The following is an 11,648-nucleotide window of genomic DNA, read 5'->3' as shown; positions in this document are numbered from 1 at the left end:
ATTAAGGTCCAAATTAGATATTTAATCCATTTTTAAGTCCAGTTAATGAAATTTCTCGTATATGCACGTTTTTTGTCCGCTTTTGACCCAAAAGTCCATTTTAAGATATTTCATTAAGTTAAGGTCCAAATTAGATATTATATAATTTTCCCTTTATTTTTTTAAATTTTTATTCAAAATTACGAAGGATATTGTGTCATTCCAAAAAGTCGTGGGATGTTTTTTGCAAATCCTTTTTATTTAGTTCTGGACCTCCCGCTCATCCCTAGACACTACCCGTTAGACGAATTCAAAAAGCAGAAACGCACACAACTTACAAACACAGAGAAAGAAAGAAGAAATAAAGAAATCGGAGACGGAGGGTTTTACAGAGAGAGAGAGAGAGAGAGCACATACGATGCCGCCGAGAAGCAAAGCGAAAGCCATGTCTGTTCGGAGGCCGTTGAAGGACGTCGGAAACAGCATCGGCGCCGGAAGGTTCGCAAAATCCGCCGTCAAGGACAAGAAACCAATCGCCGGTGATGCACTGGACAAACTCCTTCTTCTCCAGTCCGACATCTCCGTTCTCCTCCGTCAGGTATTCCAAACACGATCCGATTGCTTTGCTTCCGATTATGCTCATCTTTTGAAGATTAAGGCACAGATGTTCGCGACTATGCTCGATTTGATTCGTTTTGTATTTTGGAATTAGGTCGATGAACTTGTGGTTCAAGCGTTCCAATTGAACTCGACGGGGAAACAAGAAGTTGAATCCTTTTCACACGTCTTGTCCGAAATGCTTTCTTCATTGAAGGTTAGGGTTTCAGATACTTTATTATTATTATTATTATTTTAAACTATCAGTTTGTATAATCATTCTGCTTTGCTCATTTGGGGATTGTTGTGCCCACGCAGCCTTGGGTACCTAGATTCCAGAAAGTCCTCTCGAGTCACTCTCCGGAGCCCAAAAGCCAAAATGAACCGCCCGAGAGTCCAGACAAAGGGAATCTGTGCACGCTGATTTCTCCATCGCCACTCGTATCGTGGCGTGCGAATTGTACTACGAAAGAGAATGGCCGACAGCTCTTTTTGCTGACCCCGCTTCCGATGTCGAAAGGCCTATCGACGAGACACCGAGAGCCTCCCAAGTCTGTCTTTGAAAAGGTTACCTCAGAGCCGCCCAGAAATCTGTTTCAACAACTCAATCCCTTGCCTGTGAATTCGAAGCCCGGGTTGGCTTCCGAGGCGAGCACTCCGATGGTGGTCTCCAAGAGAAACGGGTCGATCGTGATAATGACTCCGTTCATGAAAAGATCACCCCCAAAATCTTGCGTTCTGCTCGAGGAATTCTCCGAGCCTTTGACCCACGGACGGAGATGCGAGGCCCGAAGATTGACGACCATGTGCCCGGTTGAGGAGGTGAAGTGCGTTGACTCGGAATCCTCTCCTTCGGGCAGAGAAGCCCCCGAGGATCTCGCTTTTAAGTACCCCGAACTGAAGGGGATTCAAGAGGCTCGTAAATCTGTGGTCCCGAAGAAGCGAATCGAAGATTCCCCAGATTGGTTTAGATCGCCTCCAAAGTCTTGTGTTCTTCTAGAGCCTTCGAACAACGAAACGATATGTCAACAAGGTTAACGATGATCCTTTATTTTCCACTATACCTTTTTTCAACTATATTCATGTTTGTTAACACTTGGTCTTTGCTTGTGTCGGAACCTTTAGACGAGCTTGTCGAAAGCACTCCATTTCAGAAGGAACCTCAAAGCACGTGCCGTAGAGGAAACCACCCGGGCGAGAACACCCTGAAGAAGGAATTGTGGACAAAGTTCGAAGCGGCTTCTTTTAGTGACCTTTGCTCTGGCGTCTCTGTCGTGCCAGGTGAGGCTTCTCAGAAAGGATTTCTTGACCGATTGGACGAGGTTTCTTCTGACAAGGAGATTTAAAAATGATCATTTTCCTTGGGTTGATATGATAAGCTTGGATTGCTGCTGTTTTTGTCTTAAATGAGATTTGGCATAATCCAAGCTGTTTGCTCTTAACAAATCAGTGAGTGTATGCTTGACTAACGATAATTGTGAAATGTCAAACTATAGTGTCAAATGAATCTGAATTGACAATCACCTTGGAGTATCTATCAGGTTGCAGATTAAACACTACAATTAAACGGTAAGCAGGGAAATATAAATTGGCAGCTAGGTCTTGATATACAAGCAAAAAAGTTATATATAAACAACTTGCCTTTGCTTAATTTTTTTTTCTTTTTCTTTTTGCTCTGGACTGGCCTTTCCTAAGTCGGCCTCTGTGTAGATAATTCCTTGTTTAACTGAAAGTGGACATTGCGAACACAAATTTTAAACTACACTGCCTTGGCCTTGAGAATGTCACTATGATAGCAGGGTAGTTATGACATTCTAGTCAGAAGGGTTGTATTACGTGTTCAATGGATCATCTTCCCTCACTAGTTTGATAGTACTTAAAGTAATCATGTAACAAACCCGACTTTTAAGAATACGTAAAGTTATGATTATCATGAAAAACTGACCGGAAATTCACTGGCAGTTGAGATTGAGAGGAATTTCACTGTTAAAATACGTTACAACTGGTGTACAACCCTAAAAAAGTGATGATTCAAAAAAACTTGAAAATGTCTGTTTGTAGGCACTGCGGACTTTTTAGGCCTGGCCGAAATACTTTCAGACTCACCAAACTCTTAACAACTATTTTTTATATTATTTTTACTGTCTAACTTTCTTGACTTTTTATAAATTCTTATTTTTGTCATAATTTTCTTAAAACTATTATTTTCTTGAGGTTGAGCACATTCAAAACCTTAAATCAAAACTAAATGAATGTATGAGATATAATGTATTTTATGAAACACATCATTGATGAAATTTAGTTTGTAAAAAACATAATACATTTAATTACCTATGGAATCAGTTTAAAACATTGAAGTAAGCAAGTAATAGACCGTATGACTAGTCAAGTGAACCTTTTCGTGCCCAATGACATTTCCCTTGCATCTCCAAGCCTTCTCTAAGTGATTCAATAATCTTTCTTAAAATCCTCTTGTATGTTCTTTGCGGAATAGGAAGTCCCATGAAGACTATACTCGTGCTTGATAAGGTGTCCAACAACCCATGTCCAACATGAAGTTGAGCATTTGCACGGCTTGCCATGGCCAATTTCCTCAATCTCAATTTTCAAGTACAACCACTAGCTTTGCACTTGATGAAGCCAATGACTCTTGGTTGTTTCGCAGACCCTATGGAGAATTTTTTTTTTTTCTCATTGCACACATGCTGACAATAGTTTTCAACTCAAGCTTATATTCGAATACTAGCCCAATATATATTTCTGAAGAACTACCAATGGATGAGGCATATTAGGGGTTTCAGTGTACTCAAAGTTAGCCGCTGACATATTTTGATCCCAGCATGTCGACTTCTTCTTTGGAAATGTGTGTTCGGGGAAGAGGCGCCATGAACAACGATAATGACATGAGAATACTGTTATAATCATCCACTGGATAATCCTTGATATCAAACCCTATGTCATCATCATACTCAAATTATGAATTATCCTTTTCATCATCATCATCACTTGGCGGTTCAAAATCATTAGCCTCGAAATTAGTAGGCGGGCGATAGGGGTTAAGGGTTGTGAAATAAATGTTAGATATGAATAACAATCTACTACATTACTTGCATTAGGACCGGGAGACGAATCAATAATTTTTATTCTCATGGATGTCATGCACAACAAAATCTTCAGTTTAGAGGACCAAAATTCTCTAGCATGAATGCAGTCACGCACTAGCATCAGATGCCAAAATGAGAGGAGGCGTTGGTCTTCCAATCCTTACGTTTCTTCAAGTTTCAAATTATACAACGAAACGTCAACACAAAAGTTTCGTACATAGTGTTTAACAACTCCAAACGAGATATACCTTTTAATAGTGCATGAAGTTCATAATGCGGTCAATTAGCATGTTCACTTTCTACCTTAATTCACCCAAACGTTGTTTAACAAATAATATATGTCCATTTGAGGACATGTTGAGACATTAAAAAAAAGGATCAAACAACTTAATATCTTATCTTGAAACACGACTACCGGAAAAACTTCAAAATTTTGGTAGAAATTTCGAAAAAAAAAGTTTGTTCACTAAATTTTGAAACAATATCTTAAAACTTTGATATCTGAAAAACTTCAATACCAAACAATTCAAAGTTTGTAGTTAACAAATTAACTTCGAAACCAAAACTTTGAACTACAATTCATGCTTTAAACTTTGAATTCGGAAGTTATTGGAGAGCTTTGCAAACATTTATAAAATTTCTACAAACTTCGAAAATCTAACTACAAATTATTGAAAAACAATATGAGAGAACGTAAAAAATTAGTAAAACACTTACTCTAAACTTATCTATATTGAAGAAAATTTCAAGATCTTAAAAAACACTTGAAACTCTAGCTTTGTGTTGTTGCGTGTGTTGTTGGCTTATTTTTTACTGCAAGTTTATTCAGAAATATGTTTTGCAACATGCTCAAAGATATGTTGAGACATCTTGGTTGCTGTGCGCAGAATTGTAATTTCGGCAAGTTTTCTATTTCGCGAAAATTGACAGCATAAGACTTTCTGCATTTATTTTCTCCGCGTGAATGGGTAAGGAAACCCTAAATTCGACTTCTAGCGATGTATGACCACTATGAAAGAGATCTTTTGCCCTCAGTGGTTTTTGACGCATTCATTCACACAATTAGGGTTCTTAGACGTGCAAGATCGGAGGACTAGGAAACTAATTGTGTGGTGATTGTGGTGTAATACTTGTTAGATAATTCTTCGAAATTGAAGACTTCGAGGCTTGAATCAAGTATAGGAACGCTTTCCTTATAGTATTTCGAGTACCCCAAAATTGTCTTAAGGTTTCTGTACAAGAATACCGCAGGATACGACAAGCCTAGTTCGGACTGCACCAAGACAGAGTGAAAATCCGAAAATAAGCAAGAACTGTGTTTCTGGATAACTGTTTCGGGAAGAGAGAAAGTTGGTTTGAAAACCTGTGTTGATTACTGAATCCGAAGTCGGATTATAAAAGCAATCGTACCTGTTCGCGAAAAGGTTCGACGAACAGACGCACTGTTTCGGTCGAACTACGGTTATAGTCGCAAACGACACGACCGTTGGCCAAACGATCGTTCGTTTCGAAGCGATGTGACCGTTAGTTCGAACGGTAACCAAAATAACTACTAAATGAGGAGGCGCGACTGTTGGCGAGAATCGTCGTGAGAAGCCCGCGGATCGTGCCGTTTCGCCTGGAGGTCGATCTCGCTTGGAGGTCGAGCTCGCCTGGAGGTCGAGTTCACCTGGAGGTCGAGCTCGACTGGGATTCGAGCTCACCTGGAGGTCGACCTCGCCCAGTCGAGCAGAAATGACTTCGTCACTTCGTCCAGTCGACCTCGCTCAGTCGAGCTGAAATGACTTCGTCACTTCGTCCAGTCCAGATCGTCACTTTCTCATTCACCTTAGTATTTTGTTCCATGTGGGACTCTTTCCCACACACAAACTCACTTTCTCAATCAACAACACACTATTTTGTCTTTTAGTGAACAAATTAAATTGAGCTAATTAAAACACCTATTTAATTTTACTCAATTTCCAACAATCATCCACTTGTTCAGAAAAGTCAAAATAGAATCCAGAAAAGAAACAAAGAGTGTTAGTACAGATAAGTATCTTTCGATTTGAACTTATCCTTAGTATAAGCAACACAAGACTTTATCGGAAATTAGGTAGCCAGGCTTTGAACCTATTTTCCTTGTGATAAAATCGGTGTTACTCAACACACACCCTTTAGTGTTCTTCGCCTATATCACACGCTTAGCACCGTTAATGGCCATGTGCTCATCCTGTCTCGTGAATTTTTCATGAGAGAAACTACAGCTCTCACTTTGGGACGGCACCATCCCGAAATTCACATAGGTGAAGTTCTTACAGTATCTCTGTTACGTATAGATACTTGTCCCCAAGACTGAACTTCATTAAGAGTTAAGAAACTCAACCTCCCGATTGTAACAGTCAACATTATTATATAATATTATGAATATCCAATTCAATGACTTGTTCGTACCCATTGAACCTATTGTTAGTCATTTCCTAACCTTAGGTTGGGTTGCCATCATTGTCAGATCGCTACTCAAAGAGTTTAAGACCCATACCTCTCGAGGTCGATCTCACCAAATCTCTTGCAAGAGGTTTAGTGAACGGATCAGCAATATTAAAGCTTGATCTTACATATGTGAGCGAAATGATTCCATCTTTGATCAATTTCCTCACATAGTCATGTCTCAGACTAATATGTCTAGACTTTCCATTATACACTTCACTGTATGCTCTCGCTAAAGTTGATTGACTACCACAATGTATCGACACGGTTGATATATTGTCTTTAGCCAATGGAACTTTTAAAAGAAGATCCCTCAACCATTCAGCCTCTTGACCTGCGGAAGCAAGAGCCACGAACTCTGATTCCATGGTCGAATGAGTGATACAAGTTTGTTTCTTTGATTTCCAAGAAACTGCCCCACCGGCAAGTGTAAACACCCATCCCGTCGTAGATTTGTTATCTCCGACACTCGATATCCAACTTGCGTCAGTATATCCTTCTAGTACGGCAGGAAACTGACCGTATTGAAGTCCAAGATTTTTGGTTTTCAAAAGAAATCCAAAAATTCTCCCAATGGCCTTCCAATGCTCGACGCTTGGATTGCTAGTAAATCTACTCATTTTACTAACGGCGAATGCTATGTCTGGTCGAGTACATTGCATCAAGTACATAAGACAACCAACAGCACTAGCATATTCCAATTGAGCCACAGCCCTTCCATCATTCTTTTCAAGTTTTACACTTGGATCAAATGGGGTGTTCACTTCTTTGAAATTTAAATGTTTGAACTTATCAAGCACTTTTTCAACATAGTGTGATTGACTAAGTTCATAACCCCCACTGGTTCTACGAACCTTGATACCTAAAATAGTATCAACTTGTCCAAGATCTTTCATTTTGAAAGTGGAAGATAGAAACCTCTTCGTTTCTAATATTCCTTTCATCTCATTGCTAATGATCAACATATCATCAACATAGAGACATAGGAAGATCACAAGGTTACCACACACCTTTGTGTACAAACACTTGTCACAAACGTTAGGAACAAATCCATTCGAAAGTATGACTGAGTCAAACTTTTGATGCCATTGGTTGGGTGCTTGTTTTAATCCATATAAGGATTTAACTAGTTTGCAAACCTTTTGTTCATTACCCGGAAGCACATAACCTTCCGGCTGCTCCATGTAAATCTCCTCATCGAGATCTCCATTTAAGAATGTCGTCTTGACATCCATTTGATGAACATTGAGGTTATACAAAGAAGCCGAGGCAAACAACACTCTAATTGTTGTTGTCCTTGCTACCGGTGCATCTGTGTCAAAGTAATCAATTCCTTCCCGTTGTCGAAATCCTTTGGCTACTAATCTAGCTTTGTAAGTGTTAAGAGTACCATCACTATGGTACTTCTTTCGGAACACCCACTTACACCCAATAGGTCTCGATCCTCTGGGTAGATCGACAATCTCCCAAGTGTGGTTTGACATAATAGAATCCATTTAATCTTGGATAGCATCCTTCCAAAAGGCAGAGTCTCGAGAAGCCACAGCTTCATTATAAGTCTTAGGATCATCTTCAATAAGAAGAATAATAGGAATTTTTCGAGCAAAACTCTCTCTATTTCCTTCTACTAGGTAAAAAGAAATGAGGCGAGAATCTATTTCCTTAGTCTTACGGACTCTTTTGCTTCTCCGAAGTTCGTGTTGTTCTACAACTACCCTAGAAGAACTTTCCTCTCGAGGCATCGAGCCTGCCTGGAGGTCGAGCTCGCCTGGGGTCGAGCTCACCTGGGGTCGAGCTCGCCTGGAGGTCGAACCTGCCTGGAAGTCGAGCTCGCCTGAGATTTGAGCTCGCCTTGAGGTCGATCCTCCCTGGAGATCGAGCTCGCCTAGTCGAGGTTCTTCATTAGTGGAATTTTGAGATTCTTTTCCTTTCGAGTTAAGATTCTCAAAGAATTCCACATCTCGGGATTCTACTATGACATTAGACTCTAAGTTTAGAAGTCTATATGCCTTGCTATTCGTAGCATAGCCAATAAAAGCACTTCGTATCCCTCGAGGACCCAACTTGGTCCTTTTAGGATCCATGTTTTTGTAGTAGGCTAGACACCCCCACACTTTGAAATACCCAATATTAGGCTTGCGCCCTTTCCATACCTCGTATGGAGATATTTGGGTTTTCTTTAAAGGAATACGGTTTAAAATATGACATGCGGAAAGTAAAGCTTCACCCCACAAACTAAAATGTAATTCAGAATGCATTAACATTGCATTTATCATCTCTTGAAGTGTCCTATTTTTACGTTCGGCTAAACCGTTTTGTTGTGGTGTTCTAGGTGCGGAACATTCATGAACAATGCCATTTTTTTCACAAAGAGCATTAAAATCACTAGGAAAATATTCACCGCCCCTATCACTTCTAAGGACTTTAATATTAATTCCTAATTGATTTTCTACTTCATCCTTATACACCTTAAAAGCATTAAAAGCATCATCTTTATGTTTCAAAAGATACACATATGTAAATCTAGAGCAATCATCAATAAAGGTAATAAAATACCTATTTCCCCCACGGGTTAACATGTCATTAAATTCACATATATCAGAGTGTATAAGATCTAACAACTTAGAATTTCTCTCTACACTATAAAACAGTTTCTTTATCATTTTAGATTTCACACATATTTCACATTTATCTAATTTATCAGATTTGCACGAAATTAAACCACATTTAATTAATTTTTTCATAGTGCTAAAACCAATATGTGCTAATCTACTATGCCATAAAGAAACAGAATCAAGCATATAAGCAGAAGGAGAAATTTCATTAATAACATTGTCAATAATACATAGTTTGACCATCCCTTCACTGGAATAGCCTTTGCCAACAAATACACCATTATGGGTCAAGATAAGTGTTGGAATCGATCTAGGGTTTGAGAAAATAATTAACGCTTCGATAAGCGGCGGAATTTTAAAAATTTTCTTTTACAAGTAAAACAGTTTTTACTAACCTAGACAAGTGCAAGTACATGTAATTAAAAACCAATATGAGCTAGAAGTTTACTAACCTTTCTTGAAGCTTGAACTTTGAAGAAGCTTGTGGAAAGTTCGCAACGCTCGTCTCCCCTCGCAGCACGTCTCTCTTTCTTTCCTCGGCACCTCGAGCAACCACGAAAGTTTCTATCACTAAATCACTCGAAAAGAAGGAATCAGTGAGTGGGCACTTTTAAACGCTACGACTTAAGAACGAGTCTCGAAGTCGCAGAGCTAAACACTAGGTCGAATGAGGACCTAGGTGCCAAGACAAGAAAAAATCGAAAATAAACTAGAGAGAGAGAGAGGATTTTCGGCCAAGTTCTAGAGAGAGAGTCTCTCAATCTCTTAAACTTAGGATGAATGAAAAGTGAGGAATGGGGCTCCTATTTATAGGAGAGGTTTTACCTTCAATAAGGTACTTTCCTCTTCTATAGAATATCACATATTCATGAGCAAAAATCCCTTATTTCGCATTCCATGTTGGGCGCCCAAGGCTGCCTCCTAGAGGCTTGGATTTGTTTCCTTTTTTGTTCCTTGGCTTGCCCATTATTCTCTTGGCCGAAATTCCTTGTGCATCTACATGCAAATTTGTTTCCTCTTTTTCTTTTGGCAAGTATCTAAATACATTTATGCACAAAATAAACTCTCTTTCCTAGGGTATTATGGGCGCCTATTCTCATCTAGAAGGAGCTTCTAGAAGCTTCTTCATTTGTTCATGACAACATGAGAAAAGCCCATTAAGAATTTTCAATAAAATTCTTATGAAACAAAATTAATTCACAAGGCCCAATAATCAAGTTATGGCCGAGTGATATTAAGTCATCAAATGAACTTGTCAAAAAATTTATTGACATTCATTTCATCATATGTCTCAAAAGACAAAAATGCCCTTTTGACTATTTTCGTTCTTGTTTTGACTTAGCTTCCAGTTTAACTATTCCTATCGATGTGATTCGTGACAGTGACCTCATGGACCCAAATGAACAAAGCTTGAGCTAAAAACTTGGACTCAAAAGTTCACAAACCTTTTCCAAGTTTAGCTTAATGCCAACTGACTCCACTAAAGAGCTGACACTGAAAATCTCTCGGTTCAAATGAATTTGTTTTCTACTCAAGAATTCGACCTAATTATGATGAGCGGATCCACTGAATATTATCTATGTTTACCCTTCATGAATGTCATCAGCTAGTCGGGATTTACTAAATTACCATTTTACCCTTCTAGCTGTTATTTCCTCAACTCATTTGTCGCTTGTGAATAAGTTAGAAACAATGTATTGACGAGGAGCTAACAAGTCACATTGTTTGATCCAAAAGAGTCAGGACTCAATTTGGACACTGGCCAGTTCATTTATTCACACTCCAAGGAACATAGCATGAGGTGACATACATTGCATTTCAACAATCTTGTACATGAATTCCATATCTATGAGAACTTCACAAAGTTACTCATGACATACTCACAACTTAGTACTTCACCAATAGGCCTTGTTCGGAATCACATAGTGAGTCCGAACTTTGACTTTCTCAAATGAGAATACTAAGGTGTGAAATGGCATGTCTCATTTCAGGATTAAGGTAAGCATGATGCAATTCATACATAGTGACTTCGAGACACAAGATGTTAAATGGTTTGTTCTTATATTGTCTCTAGAAGTGCACTGGTCAATTCAGTACCTTCGGAAGATACCTAGAAGAACTATAGAGTCCCAAACTCTCAATGCCTCATAACCAGACATCATAGATTCTTCTAACAATCATACTGAGGTCAATAGTCATTTGACCCTAAGATTGCGAATATATCGTTTTAAGCAAGCTACGAAGAGTTTGTTCATGCAAATCTACATTTGTCTCTTCGTAAGTTTGTTAAGTTTTATTATAAGGCTTCAAACAAAGAAAGAATGAATGAACGTTTCAACTTTATTAATGAATAGGCAATTACAAGCAAGAGTCTTCATGAGACTTTATTACATCAAATGTACAAAATAAAGACTACAACTCTTCTTGTGGGCACCATTGACAACAAACTCCCACTTGACTCAAAGAAGATGTGTGTAGTCCTTCATGCCCAATCCCTCTCGAATTTGGTCGAAGACCATGTTCGCTAGGGCCTTGGTGAAAAGATCTGCCAGAGATCTACTTCACCTCCACGTCTCCGCGTTGCGCAATCTCTCGAATCAAATGGTATTTCCTCTTAATATATGTAGAGCGCTTGTGTCTTCTAGGTTCCTTTGAGTTAGCGACAGCCCCACTATTATCACAATAAAGGGTCATGGGCTCGTCGACGTTTGGAACAACTTCCAAATACTTAAGGAATTTTCTAAGCCATACAGCCTCTTTGGATGCTTCACAAGCAGCTACATATTCTGCTTCCATTGTGGAGTCAGCAATGCAAGATTGCTTAATACTTATTCACATAACAGCTCCACCATTAAGGATGAACACAGATCCCGAAGTGGATTTC

General features: G+C 39.1%; 1 protein-coding gene across 1 annotated transcript; it reads left to right on the top strand.

Moving 5' to 3' along the window:
- Positions 1–204: 204 nt before the first annotated feature.
- LOC149384744 (uncharacterized) lies at positions 205–2,277 on the top strand. Its single transcript, XM_089626108.1, has 4 exons — positions 205–577; positions 692–793; positions 895–1,609; positions 1,702–2,277. The coding sequence occupies exons 1-4, from the start codon at positions 398–400 to the stop codon at positions 1,920–1,922; spliced, it is 1,218 nt and encodes a 405-aa protein (XP_089482234.1). The 5' UTR covers positions 205–397; the 3' UTR covers positions 1,923–2,277.
- The last annotated feature ends 9,371 nt before the right edge of the window (positions 2,278–11,648 follow it).

Source organism: Urtica dioica, chromosome 9 (genome assembly GCF_054948205.1).
Source record: "Urtica dioica subsp. dioica isolate 48M chromosome 9, U.dioica_male_clone48M_v1_H2, whole genome shotgun sequence".
Classification (NCBI taxonomy): Eukaryota; Viridiplantae; Streptophyta; class Magnoliopsida; order Rosales; family Urticaceae; genus Urtica; species Urtica dioica.
Note: the sequence above shows the minus strand (reverse complement) of the source record. Positions and strands in the feature narration are given on the sequence as shown.

Bases quoted from the DNA above. Each gene is read 5' to 3' on its own strand.
- LOC149384744 (XM_089626108.1), top strand. From the start codon at position 398: ATGCCGCCGAGAAGCAAAGCGAAAGCCATGTCTGTTCGGAGGCCGTTG. The intron at 578-691 runs GTATTCCAAACA...TTTTGGAATTAG, and splicing joins TCTCCGTTCTCCTCCGTCAG to GTCGATGAACTTGTGGTTCA. The intron at 1,610-1,701 runs GTTAACGATGAT...CGGAACCTTTAG, and splicing joins CGAAACGATATGTCAACAAG to ACGAGCTTGTCGAAAGCACT.